At 44.8% G+C, this 12656-nt stretch overlaps 1 protein-coding gene across 5 annotated transcripts in view; it reads right to left on the bottom strand.

The window, feature by feature from the left end:
* The window catches only part of mrtfba (myocardin related transcription factor Ba), a 28609-nt gene that overhangs the window by 4361 nt on the left and 11592 nt on the right, over positions 1 to 12656 (bottom strand). For 2 of the 5 annotated variants that reach the window (XM_086194704.1, XM_086194703.1), the window contains exons 3-15: positions 11726 to 11791; positions 11462 to 11517; positions 11163 to 11238; positions 10010 to 10171; positions 9710 to 9888; positions 9477 to 9620; positions 9138 to 9385; positions 2934 to 3099; positions 1749 to 2804; positions 1545 to 1667; positions 426 to 575; positions 216 to 353; positions 21 to 81 (exon numbers count right to left, since the gene is read on the bottom strand). In XM_086194704.1, coding sequence (XP_086050830.1) covers positions 21 to 81; positions 216 to 353; positions 426 to 575; positions 1545 to 1667; positions 1749 to 2804; positions 2934 to 3099; positions 9138 to 9385; positions 9477 to 9620; positions 9710 to 9888; positions 10010 to 10171; positions 11163 to 11238; positions 11462 to 11517; positions 11726 to 11791 — 2625 coding nt within the window. The remainder of the gene's footprint in view (positions 1 to 20; positions 82 to 215; positions 354 to 425; positions 576 to 1544; positions 1668 to 1748; positions 2805 to 2933; positions 3100 to 9137; positions 9386 to 9476; positions 9621 to 9709; positions 9889 to 10009; positions 10172 to 11162; positions 11239 to 11461; positions 11518 to 11725; positions 11792 to 12656) is intronic. The other 3 variants (XM_086194706.1, XM_086194705.1, XM_086194707.1) reach the window with 3 other exon arrangements.

Genomic DNA, 12656 nt, shown 5'->3' with positions numbered 1-12656 from the left:
TATATTGAGTGTCTCCTTACCTCCACTTTGTATGAGAATGTCAAACAAATCATCCATTTGCTGACTAGTTGTCATAGGACCCTAAAAAGAAAGATGATCAGAATAAGAGACTTGAAGGGTCAACATTGAACAAATTTCCTCAGGATGATGAAAAATATTCTCAAGGACAGAGGAAAAAGTGTGTGTGTGTGTGTGTGTGTGTGTGTGTGTGCAACCTGTGCAATGTTATTGATGTGCAGGTTGCGGCTCTGCTTCACAGCCTCTTCATAGCGGGGGGGCTCTCTTGTCTTGGGAGGCTGTGTGACAAGAGAGGCAGGCTGAAGGATGAAGGTGGGCTGGGATGGAGAGGAAGACTGGCAGAGAAAAGCAAATTTAAAGATGAGAGCATTATTCACAAGAAATGATCTCCAGCACCATTCAGATACCTTATTGAGGGGCCCATTGGAGATGAGGCAGTTGGGTGAGGCCCGTGGAGAGACCCTGTTCTCTGGGGATCGTCCCAATAAGCACTGTGAATTTATCTCAGGTCTCGTCTGGTTTTCCAAACCGGAAGTGTTATTGGACATTGTTAAAGTCTGTTAAGAAGCAATGAGAGCGGTCATCAGTCCCGCGTATCTTCAAAACTGCAAAAACTGCACTAACAAAGCCCAAGCACGACACAAACCTTTTGGGAACCAGTGGTTAAAGGATATAGATGCACACTGTATAAATGTGACAAATGACGATATTTCATTTTCTATGTTAACACCCATCCATCCATTTTCTACCGCTTATCCCATTAAGGGTCGGGGGGGGTGGAGCCTATCCCAGCAGCCTTCGGGTGAGAGGCGGCGTTCACCCTGGACAGGTCACCAGTCCATCACAGGACCATCACATAGAGACAGACAACCATTCACACTCACAGTCACACCTACAGTCAATTTAGAGTATCAATCAGCCTCGTCCCCTCTTGTGGTAGGAAGCCGGAGTACCAGACAGACCCAATCAGCCACAGGGAGAACATGCAGACTCCACACAGAAAGACCCCATCCACTATGATTCAGAAAATAACATATTCCAAATTTGATAAGGGTCATGTAAACCGCATATTCAAGGCTGGATTGCCTGAATTTTGCCTTTTTCAGTATTTAGCATTTCCTGATTAAAGCGCATGATATGTTAGACAGGCTTAAGGAGCATGATTTGGACATGTGTACAATATATATTTCTGTTTGTGTTTCTGACCTTGAGGTCATTTAAATGTAGTCAATGTCTTCAGCACATAAAATCATGTAACCACAGCTAACAAAGCCTCACCATATCAGACCTGAATCCCAGAGGTGTCAAGTGGTTTTTGAATACAAGGTTTACATCTACGCGTCACAAAATAAAAAAAGTGATATTTTATATGAACACAGGCTTCATGAGGTCAGTATTCCACATGCACGTGCACTCTCTCTGCACCTCCTGTCAGTCTCTCTATGAACACCGTCAAAAATAGAAAGCGTGACTCAAATCACGTTAAAAGAAAAAGAAGCAGCAACTTGTTGTGGTGTTTGGCTGACCTGTAGCAGTGGGTTGTTGTTGGCCAGTTGCTGGCTGGGTGCTGTCTCCATCTTAGTGCTGTGCAGCTGAGGAACGGAGGCCTGGACCAGGCCTGGATTGGAAACAGTGGCCTGAAGAACAGGCTGAGAAGAAGGGGAAGAGTCTCAATGTGTCACCTACTAAAAGCATGTTAACATGAAAACTGGAACCGTAACACATCATACCTGTAGACTGACAGTGGTGCTAGGCAGCTGGATGGCAGTGGCATTATTAGGGAGTGAGACTGGGAGGAGGATCTGAGCTCCGGCCTGGCCAGTTGTGGTCAGTAGAGTTTGAGGTTGACCAGATGTGGTCAACAGGGTCTGGGGTTGACCTAGCACCTGGGACACCCCGCCAGGATGGCTGATGAAGAATTGCTGCATACTGGGTGCACCAGGTTTGGCCTGAGGCTGAGTCTGGAGTTTTGGGCTCCTCTGGGACTGGTGGAGCAGTTGTGGGCTGGTGGTGACTTGGGTTGGAGCTTGGGCCTGGATCTGGGTGATGAGCTGGGATGGCCCCTGTAGCTGGAGTGGCTTGCCAGAAGAAACGGTCACATCCTCCAACTTCACTACTGTCGGTAGGGAGGTTGTAAGTGTCTTGGAGTTTAGGAGAGGGTTAGGGACAGTTGCAGGGGAACAGTTCGACAGAGCCATACCTTCAATTTTGACTGCTTTTGAGTTCAAGACGGTTTGGTTCATGGTGGTAACTGAGGTGAGATGGGAAGGCACAGAGGCAGAGTCAGTGGTGCAATTGCTTTGGCTTCTCTTCTCTACCTCCAGCTGCATCTTCAGCTCCTCCACCAACTTCTGCTCTTGCTCAAGCTTCCTCATCAACTCTTCAATCTGACGCTCCTTCTCATGGAGCCTCCTGTCCTTCTCCTCAGGAACTTGAATGGAAGGGAGCAGCCCTGGGCCAGAGCCAGCCAATTCAGATGGAGCATCAGACATGCCAACCTCCTGCTGGAGGCTGAAGGGATCAACATTACAGGGGGAGACTGGAGGTGTGGCACTCATACTCTCTAGACCACCTTGATGGGCAGGAAGGACAATGGTAGGGGTGCTGGTGGAGGTGGTGATCTCCATTGGTGTGAGGGTAGTAGTGGCAGTGGCAGGTGGGGGGATAGTGATTGGAGCAGAAGGGCTTGGATTGTCCTGGAAGGGCTTCAGTCTCTCTATAAGATCGGTTTTTGTTCCTGACACAGGAAGGCCACGTAGCTTTAGCTCCAGTTTCAGCTCAGCAACCTGGACAGATAGGATCAAACACATTTCAGATTAATCTCTCCATTATCTTCTTGTTCTGAAAACAATTTGGGATGTAAACATAAGCCACCACTTTAGAATTTTTCTAACAATAAAAAAGATTCCAAATACCTTCATCTCCTCCAGGTTGGCAGGCAAGACTCCTGGCTTGCGATTTGACAATGAGCTGTTTGGTCGTGCTGGAGGTATGGGGGGTAGGGGAGGGGCAGTGGGCAAAGACACCACAATGGAGGTTGGTAGGCTGCTGGTATTCCCACTTTGACCCTCTGCCACAGGTCTGCAGAGTAAAATACAATTTCAATAACATTGTTATTGCTATGTGAGGAAGTGGTATAATTTTATTTTTCATGGCATCACCTGAAAAAGAAACAGAGAAAGGGGAAAAATAGCCCCTTTCCCACTGGTCAAAAAAAAAGCTCACACCTGCAAACATCTAACTTTTGTCTACACTATCAACAGGTTTAATCAGGTAAAATGACCCTGCAGAAGACACAAGTGTGTATAAGCTCTGCCTTTAGCAGCACTGATACATACACAAAACCCAGGTACAAACGATAAATTGCAGCCTGCAGCTGATCTTTGACACAAATGTGGTGAGCAGTCAGGGCTCCACAATCAACACTATACACAAAGGCAATAAAAACCTGTGACCTCCACCGATACTTATCCCACTTTTAATCATCTCGCCGGCAAATTCATCCTGACTGAGTTCAAGTGACGCACTCTCATTGTTCAGTCGGTATTGATTTTGAAAAACAGACTGGAAACAAAGATATAAAATAGTAACAAAACAAACAAACACTCTCATTTCTCTCTGTGCTGCTTTCCACTGTTTGTTTACTCTTGATTTAAGTGTGCTAATATCGAATACGATGCAGCGGGGGGGGGGGGGGGGGTCGCATTTCTTGTCTACTTGCAATAGGATCAGCTTTTATTTGTGGGTCACAAATGGAGTAATCAGAATTAAAATCTAGTTCCTATAGTGCACACAAAAAGGAGTCATTTCTCAAACAATTCTTATAACTATAAAATCTCTCCTCCAATCTGAAAGGACCCAAGGAAAACAGGAAACAGAGAGAGTAATGTGAACAGCCGCTTTGTCCTTTGCCCTGCACCTCATTTATAATCAGTGTTGTCCCAGAACTCGTTACTTTTCAAACTACTTTGTGAACTAGTTACTTTTTGGAGGGAACGGCGAACTGAATGCAGTGTCTCTTCACATTAAAATTGACTAGTTCTTTCTGGTGCAGATGAACGAACGAACGATCGCATTCCGTTCGCTCGTTCTTTTTCATATGTTTTGTCCATAGCGTGTTGAAATTCATTGTGTTGCCTGGTCTGCAATGTATCCCTCCTTCTGAGTGTTGCTTTTAAAGGGGGTTAATCGCAAATCTGGTAGCCCATTTCCCGCCTGGCTAGTGGCTACTTCACATTAATGTAACTGAGCAGGAGAAAGAAAGTCGGTGGTTATCATGGCATCTAAAAACGGTAACGTCAGCAATAGCGAAATGTGTGAATGTCAACAAAAAGAGGAGGTAGGATATTAAATAAATAGTCTAAACCTCTTCAAGATTGTGTTCCTTAATCACAGGTTAAATGCAGAGACAATGATACATTGTACAGTACACTGGATATAATGTGTTTAAACCAACTTTTTAAAACCATAAAAACTAGTGTTTGGAGCATGTGTGCCAGGTGTTGTTGTGTAATTAATGAGAGCATCTCTTCTTTTAATACAGGAAGTAACAGCAGACCAGAGATCTTCGTGACTCGAGTGAACCCTAGTCCAGTGAATTCCAGTCCAGTGACCCCAGACCATTGAATCCCAGACAGACCAGTGAACTCTAGTCAGTTAAGTGCCTGTAGGCAACCCCGCCCCCACACATTTACACCAGAGAAACCAGTGAGCAGCATACTTGGACTCTTAAAACCAAATACCTCTACAAGTGGGAGGTACTGCAAGCTTCTGAAGTTTTAAAGGACTATTATAAGCTAAATGCACTCAAGAGTGAAAGTGATGTTCTAATGTACATGTGGTGTACACATTGTTACAAATGTGTTTCTTTATAATATAAGTAAACTTTTGTTGTCTCAACATTACACTGTTGTTGGTCTGCACTCCAAAGTATAAATAAATGTTGCACTGTAGTGTGCATTTGCTTTATCTCCCGTTTTACTGTTTACTGTCACATATTTTACCCTTAATTATTCTGAAATGAGCTCTAGCAGTCCTGGTGTATACTTGTATAGTTTAATGGATGAATAAGATGTGGTTATGTTTCAAAACATAATAGGATCATAGCAGCACATTCAAATAACAAGACCAAGAGACCTGGCTCCAGCCAGACCCAATACTGTATACTGGCTGTGGGTTTGTTCAGAACATGTGACATCGCCGTTTTTTTTCCCCTCAAGCTCTACTTTACAGGGGTGTTAGCCACAGCCATGAGCTGATCTTTAATCCTGATCTTGATCACCTCTCTGGCCTGAACTTGTGTTAGACTCGGCACACGTGAACTCATCTGTTAGATGATAGACTATATTAGACAAACCTTCCGAAAGACATATAGCAAAGCCTCCTGGTTGACTCGCTAAAAAAAGAACTAGTTACTTTTTTTTTGGGGGGGGGGGTGAACTTAGTTCATAATTTTGAATTGTGAAAATTGTGAACTGAACTTTTAACTAGTTTGTTTTGAAAATGGTGAACTGAACTTTTGAACTCATTCATTCATTCATGTTCATTTTAAAAAGGAACTGGGACAACACTGCTTATAATGCTCGTCAACTGAATAGCAGAGCATAGGAACAGTTAAAAGATGTTTTTAACAGCAGCATCCTCTTCATTATCAATATTATTACATGGTGCATTTCAATGAGAAATTAACTAATGGCACTCTGGGTCCTTGAAGGTGCAAGAGACAGCAACTTCAAGAAAAATAAATAAATCATATATAAAAACTGTAATAATATATATAAAATATATAATATGAAAATTATATATACCTCAGGACCTCAGGAGTTGCAAGGTGTTGCATTAACCAAAGAAATGGCTGAGAAACATACAGGATCATCATTATCTGTCTTATACTGTCAAACCAACAAAGGAGCAAGACCTGGCTCAGCGTTGGTTCAGCATTTCTACGATGGTCTAAGCTGAAAGACCAAAAGGATTTGAAAAGCCATGCCCAAGTCACAACTTCTCCTGGACAGGTAAACTAATGTTTGCTAACTAATAATAGCAATCGCTCAAGTTAGCAACTGAAGCCTCTTACAGATTCCGTTGTTATTGTTAGAAAGTGACAACATCACAAAATATATCACAATGAGATAGACCACATGAAATGTCTGTCTTATCACAGCTATTCCATCTCTGACCATATACGGTTAGTTGTATCAACCGGGCAACCTGTACAATAGATTAGTGTAGCAAGAGAAAGTGTGATATGGACTAAGAATAAAATCTCAATTCACGATTATCCGATTTTTAAAAAAAAATGTAATGTTATGAATATAACAACTGTTCCCTGAAGGAGAGGAACAAGGTACAACACATATAGTATGGGATATCACACACTCGCTACTCAACTGAAGACACCTCTATTCCCTCCTTTACGGCAAATGATCTGTGGCCAGCGCCTAAACATATAAACCCCGTCACCACAGTCATCCCTCAGTTCCATAGCCGCTCTTAACCGAACCCAGCTGCGGGTAACCCTGTGTTGTACCTCGTTCCTCCCTCCTCTGGATAGAAGGTCTGGCTCCAAGTTCAGGTGACCTGGAACATGAAGCGCACTGCAGCATAGCAACAGAGACTGAGAAAGGTTCAACAGGGGAAGGGAGCGTGTCCCACCCTGCTTGTTTAAATAGGAAACCACCGTTGTATTATCCGTCCTGACCAAAACATAATGGCCTGTCAGAACAGGACAAAAATGCTTCAGAGCTAAAAGGGCTGCCAACAGCTCCAGGTGGTTGATATGGAGCCTGCATTGTACTGGCATCCATGAAACCCCTCTCACTGTTGCGCTCTCGCACAAAGCCCCCCAACCCCTCAGGGATGCATCTGTGGACAGCACCTTGCGAAAAGACACCCTCCCTATAGGAGACCCTTGTTGAAGTAAACCGGGATCCCTCCATGGGAGAAGAACTGACATGCAAGACAGAGTTACCGTCAGCCACCTCTGGAGGTGATGAGGCACGCACAGTTGGTGAGCCTGAATCCAGCGTTGAAACGCCTGCATCCTCAACAGCCCGAGCAACACCACAGCTATCATAGACGGCATCATGCCATTCAGCTGTAAGAACGTCCATAAACGCAGTCTGTGTCCCAACCAAAATTGAGCAAGGCAGTGAGAAAACACTGCCACCCTGCGCTCCAACAGATGTGCTCAGCCCGACACGGAGTAGACGTCCAACCTGAGGAAAGAAAACCGCCGACTTGGACTCAGCAAACTTTTCCACAGATTTATGGAAAAGCCCTGCGACTGGATCTAACCCAATCGTCCAGATGGGCTAATATGCGAACACCTCTCTCCCAGAGCGGAGCCAACGTCGCCTTGACACATTTGGTGAACGTTCGGGGGGGCCAGTGACAAGCCGAATGGCAGCACCAGGTACCCGTAGGCTCTGCCCTCGATTGCAGACCTTAGAAACTGCCGTTAGTCCGGGTAGATCGCTATGTGAAAGTACGCTTCTGTCAGATCGAATGTTATAAACCAGTCTCCCGGTCTGATCACGTTCAGTAGCTGCCTGAGTGTAAGCACCTTGAACTTGTAAGTCCGTAGATATTTTCACATATTAACACTCGCAAGTCCAGAATAGGACAGAGTCCACCTTCTTTCTTCGGAACAACGAAATAGCGGCTGGACCAACCTCTTTTCACCTCCACAGGGGGGAAAACCCATATCACTTTCTTGTTCAACAAGTTGTTTCGGGAGGGAGGGAAAACCCTGTGCGACGGTTTCTGAGCTGGAGGAGGAGAGGGCCAGTCCATTTCCAGCTGTACGGCGGTACAGCGAAAGGAAAGACGTGTCGACCTGGTCAGCCGACGTATTGAGCAGACGACAGTGCCTCCTGTTCATCCTCTGACAAGCCATGCATGTCCAAGCCCACGTCCAGCACATCATCTTCCTTACGATAGGAGGCTAGCTTAGGTAGCCGGTGGCTAGCGGCTCAAATCCAGCTGACTTGTCTTGGCACTCCATGTGGTCTGCCCAGCTGTCAACGGGGACATGGACCAAGAGCTCCTTGCCGCCAGACTCGGAGAGGAGGGGGTCGTGCCGTGCAATGCCTGCCCTTCCTAGCACTCTCTCCACAAACTTGACCTGCCTTTGCAGGGACAAGCTCCAGAGCTGGTGACAGACCACAAGACCCAGGCTCAGCCAATGCTCTCCTGGCGTGGACGATCCCCAGGCAGACTAGACAAGCGTTGTGGAGATCCTTGTCATGCAAGGAGAAGCCGCATCCCTGAGCACAGGGGCAGATGGAGGACTTCGTCCTCGGCTTCTGAGGTACCACGCTCATAACGAGACACAAAACCAAGAGGGAAAAAAAAACACGAAATCGGCGCTCTGTTGGTTGCAGCAGCTAACACCAAGTGGAGCAGTTAAGCTAATTTCGTGGACAGTAGCCAGAGAGACAGACCAAGCCAGCTAGCAGCACCTAGTTGGCCTGACTCGAAGAGGTGTTCTTAGCGAGGTAAAAAGCATAAGAACTGAGGGATGACTGTGGTGACGGGGTTTATATGTGCAGGCGGGGCCTCACATATGTCATCACAGATCATTTGCCGTAAAGGCGTGAAAAGCGGTGTCTTCAGTTGAACCACGCGAGGGTGTGATATCCCATACTATATGTGTTGTACCGAGTGAATCGACTGAAAGGGAACAAGAAGTACAAAGGACAGAGAGAAGTCAAAACAAGTCTTGTTCCCCTCACAAAGAGGAGCATTTCTCCCACTAGGCTGAATGCCTCTGTTTTAGATGCTGAAATAAGTTCGTTGTGCTGCTGCCTTTCATTGCAATGGGCTTCAGACAAACTTTCCAGGGTGCAGTCACTTGTTCAACGTCTGTCGCTGCAATCCCAAACCAGTTCCAAACCACTGACGATACTACTCCTTTCTTAGAAACAAACTTCTCGCTCTTGATAGCCATGTTGCTGCTATGCATGCGCAGGAAACAAGGGGGGGAGCTATGGAAGCTCCTGGGGGAGGTGCGCCATAGCAAGAGGAGTAAAAACTTGAATTTTTAAAATATTTTTAATTGTCTGCAACAAAAACTTGAATTAATCGATAAATCGCCCAGGCCTATTCTATATACATACTTGAGTGGTGCTGGTAGTATAGTCTGATAGTTGTAGTGCTGCTGCTGCTGGCTGAGGATCTGCAGCTGGAGGAACAACTGTTGTTGCTGCAGTAGTCGGGCATAGGAGGAGTCCATGTGTGCTTCACTCGCCTCCTGCTTCTGGTCTGGGGGGACATATTGGTGGTACTTGAGCTTTTTCACTCTGGGTTTGGGCTCTTTACCCTTCTTACTACGACTCTTCTCAGCAAGCGGCTTCTGCTGGCTTTGCTGTAGGAGACAGATAGAGGTTCTTACTGTATGGTTTGCCTTTTTAGAAAAAAGAAGTGATCTTATGAGTAATGGTGAGTGTCACGCTTACTTTCACTAGTGTTGGGCCTGGTTTTGACGGAGCAAGTGTTGTGACTGAATGAGCAGGAGAGATAGCAAGACGGCTCACATGGTGGTCATTGGTAGAGATAACTTTCATGAAGTCTGTAGTGGCTTGTGTAGCAACTGGGAGGGCCTGAAGAACAAAAATACATTCTCATCAGCAACATGTGGTACTTGGAGGGGTTGAAGTACTAACAATAGTATCACCAGTATATATCAAACCTGCAGCATGGTTCCAGCTAGTATTGGTGCTGGTGCCAGTGCTGGAGAAGGTGTCTCTGATGCTTTGCTCTCAGCAGGTGAGGGGACAGAACTCTGAGACTCCTGGCTGGCCGGCTGCTCCGGAGACAGGGCATCACTGCTGTCCTCATCCAACACCTTAGGATAATTTACCTGGCCTACTGGTCGGAAACCATAACGGGACAACAGGTGTGACTTGGAGTCCTATACTTATTTCATCCCTATTCCGATCACCTGCAGTATGGTTTATGCTTATTATTAGACAAGTTGTACATGTCTCACCGATGATGGCCTGTTTGAGGCTGGAATCCACGGGCAGAATGTTCTTCTCCACAAGTTCCATGGGACCAGGTCTTTGGGCAATCTTCTCGTTCAAATTGTCAGCCAGCCGTGCCCTCTTCAATTTCATCTGCGTGGCCTGCAGTGAAGGCTCAGCTCCTGTCTCTGAAAGAAAAAAAAAAAATCACATATACACAAACGCATGCACAAACACACACATGCAAGCATGCATGCACGCACACAAAATATATAATACTTCATACTTAGATTTCTTTCTTGTAGAACTGTTTGAGGAAATAGTCAGTCCAGTAGGAAATACAGAAGGAAATTCTTTGTCATCTGTGTGAAGACAGTCTTTTGATTCTGGAGTTTTAAGGCTTTATTATTTTTTGCACAACTTTTCTTCGCACAAGTCTTAAAAAAACATTTAATTAATTGTTTGTTTACTCATGAAAAATAAAGAGAAAAATTCCTTTGGATATTCACAAGTGTACATTAAACTAAAAAAAGGGACAAGCTACATCCATTCATCCATCCATCCATTTCCTACCACTTATGTATATGTTAAGGGTTGTGGGGGGCTGGAGCCTATCCCAGCAGCGTTTGGGCAAGGAGCGGGGTTCACCCTGAATGTATCGCCAGTCCATCACAGGGCCAACACACATAGACAGACAACCATTGACACTCACAGTCACACCTACGGTCAATTTAGAGTATCAATCAGCCTCGTCCCCTCTTGATGTCTTTGGACTGTGGGAGGAAGCTGGAGTTCCAGAGAGAACCCACACAGGAACAGGGAGAACATGGAGACTCCACACAGAAAGATCCCGTGCTCGAGCTGGGGCTTGAACCCAGAACCTTCTTGCTGTGAGGCAACAGTGCTGACCACTGCACCACTGTGCCGCCCGATAAGGTACAAGATTTGATAAAACAAAATATATTTTAAAGAAAATAAATACTGACAAATAGGGATTTTCCTCAGACGGTCTTAATCACACATACTCAAAAGTTCGAGTTTGCTTCCTTTATTTAAAAAAAAAAAAAAAAAAAAACTTTTCCAGGCCTGAAAATTGCCATTTGCAAAGTCCATAGTTTCAGGTTTTTCATGAATGTATGAAAAAATGAACTTGGAGATGAACTGGAGAATGAGCAGTACCTTGTAAGATGTGCATCCTAACCAGCTCTGCTCTCTCTGGACGACTGCGGATCTTGTGCTTAAGGAAATTTTCAGTCTGAGAGGAAACACATATCAGTCAGTAAAATTCCTGTCAATTTTCTCAGTTCATTTTCAATATAAATTAAACTTTTAGACACAGAAACAAAACATAAATCACATGGAAAAAACACACCGTTGCATTCACTCTTTTGATCCACAGACAAAGCAGGCAGTCCAGCAGTGCACTCTATCTGCTATTCAAACCCAAATGTAGTTTATTTTCAAAGTGTGCATCTTACCCTGGCTCTCTCTAGGCTGCGAATCTGCCCAAGGAAAGCTGCTGGACTCTTCAGAGCTGCAAGTTAAATACATCATCATCACACAAATCACAGATGCACAGAAGCATTTCACTGATGTTGTGATAACTGACATGCAATAGGACACAGAAAACACGCTTATCATCTCATGCATATTATCAGTAATAAGCAGAGACTCGATGTCTATGTACATGCCCACATTAGCTTCTCCATGAGTGATGGATAACTGGCAGGGCCGTTACTCACGTGGCATTATGCCCTGGTCTACCAACTGCTCCCGCGTTCGCCTTTGCTGAAGCCTCAACTGCAAGACTGAAAGGAAAAAGGGAAAGTAAATCCTTTTGTGGAGAAAAGTACAGACAAGTAAAAATGAGAGGACAAATTTGTTATGAAAGCAAAGACAAGAAAAATGAGAGAGAAAGGACCACATATTAACGATGATTAACGATACCATACTAACCCTTAATAGAGATATAAACTTAACCCCAAACATGCTGTTAGATTTTCTGCTGCGGAGTGTGTGTGAACCAGGTCATGATTTAGCTTTGCAGCCAACCACATGTTCATTGACAGAAGCGCATGGTAGTGTGATGAAGTACCAGCCTCATCCATGCTGTCATTACCGGACTGTTGCAGGGGGGATTCCTTTGTCATGTCACTGCTGACAGCTACCTCAGATAACATCAGTCCTAAAGCCCTGGCTGACAACTGGCTTTGAAATATCACAGTATGTAATCATCTACACACGAGACTCTGCAACTACAAAGACAGACCACCTTTAGAAGCTCGAACAGAGGGTCATCATCCTACCCAAGTAATGACCATGACAAGGACATAAAAAAGAGGAGCTTCACCTGCTCTGAACAGTGCAAATAAGCTGCTAAGTTGTTCTGCTTCCTTACAAGCCATTTTCTTCTCAAACTAATGAAAAAAACAACAACACATCACCAAACACATCTCCTACTCATTACACGATACAACTTATCATCATACCCTATCGACCCATCACAATTAATTACTCCAAAAACCTGCAATGCAACTAAGAATTAACCAACAAGCAGCGATTGCTCCCACGCTTATTTTTCCATCGCTCCTTGCCTTTTAAAAATTATTATTATTACACGGTTGGCCACAATCCAGTCTTCCACCTCTCTTATTTCCCTCATACTCTGCCACT

The sequence above is a fragment of the Aulostomus chinensis genome, chromosome 23 (assembly GCF_037954235.1).
Source record: "Aulostomus chinensis isolate RoL2024-O1b breed Wild chromosome 23, RoL_Achi_v1.0, whole genome shotgun sequence".
Lineage (NCBI taxonomy): Eukaryota > Metazoa > Chordata > Actinopteri > Syngnathiformes > Aulostomidae > Aulostomus > Aulostomus chinensis.
This window is presented reverse-complemented; position numbering and strand designations above follow the sequence as displayed.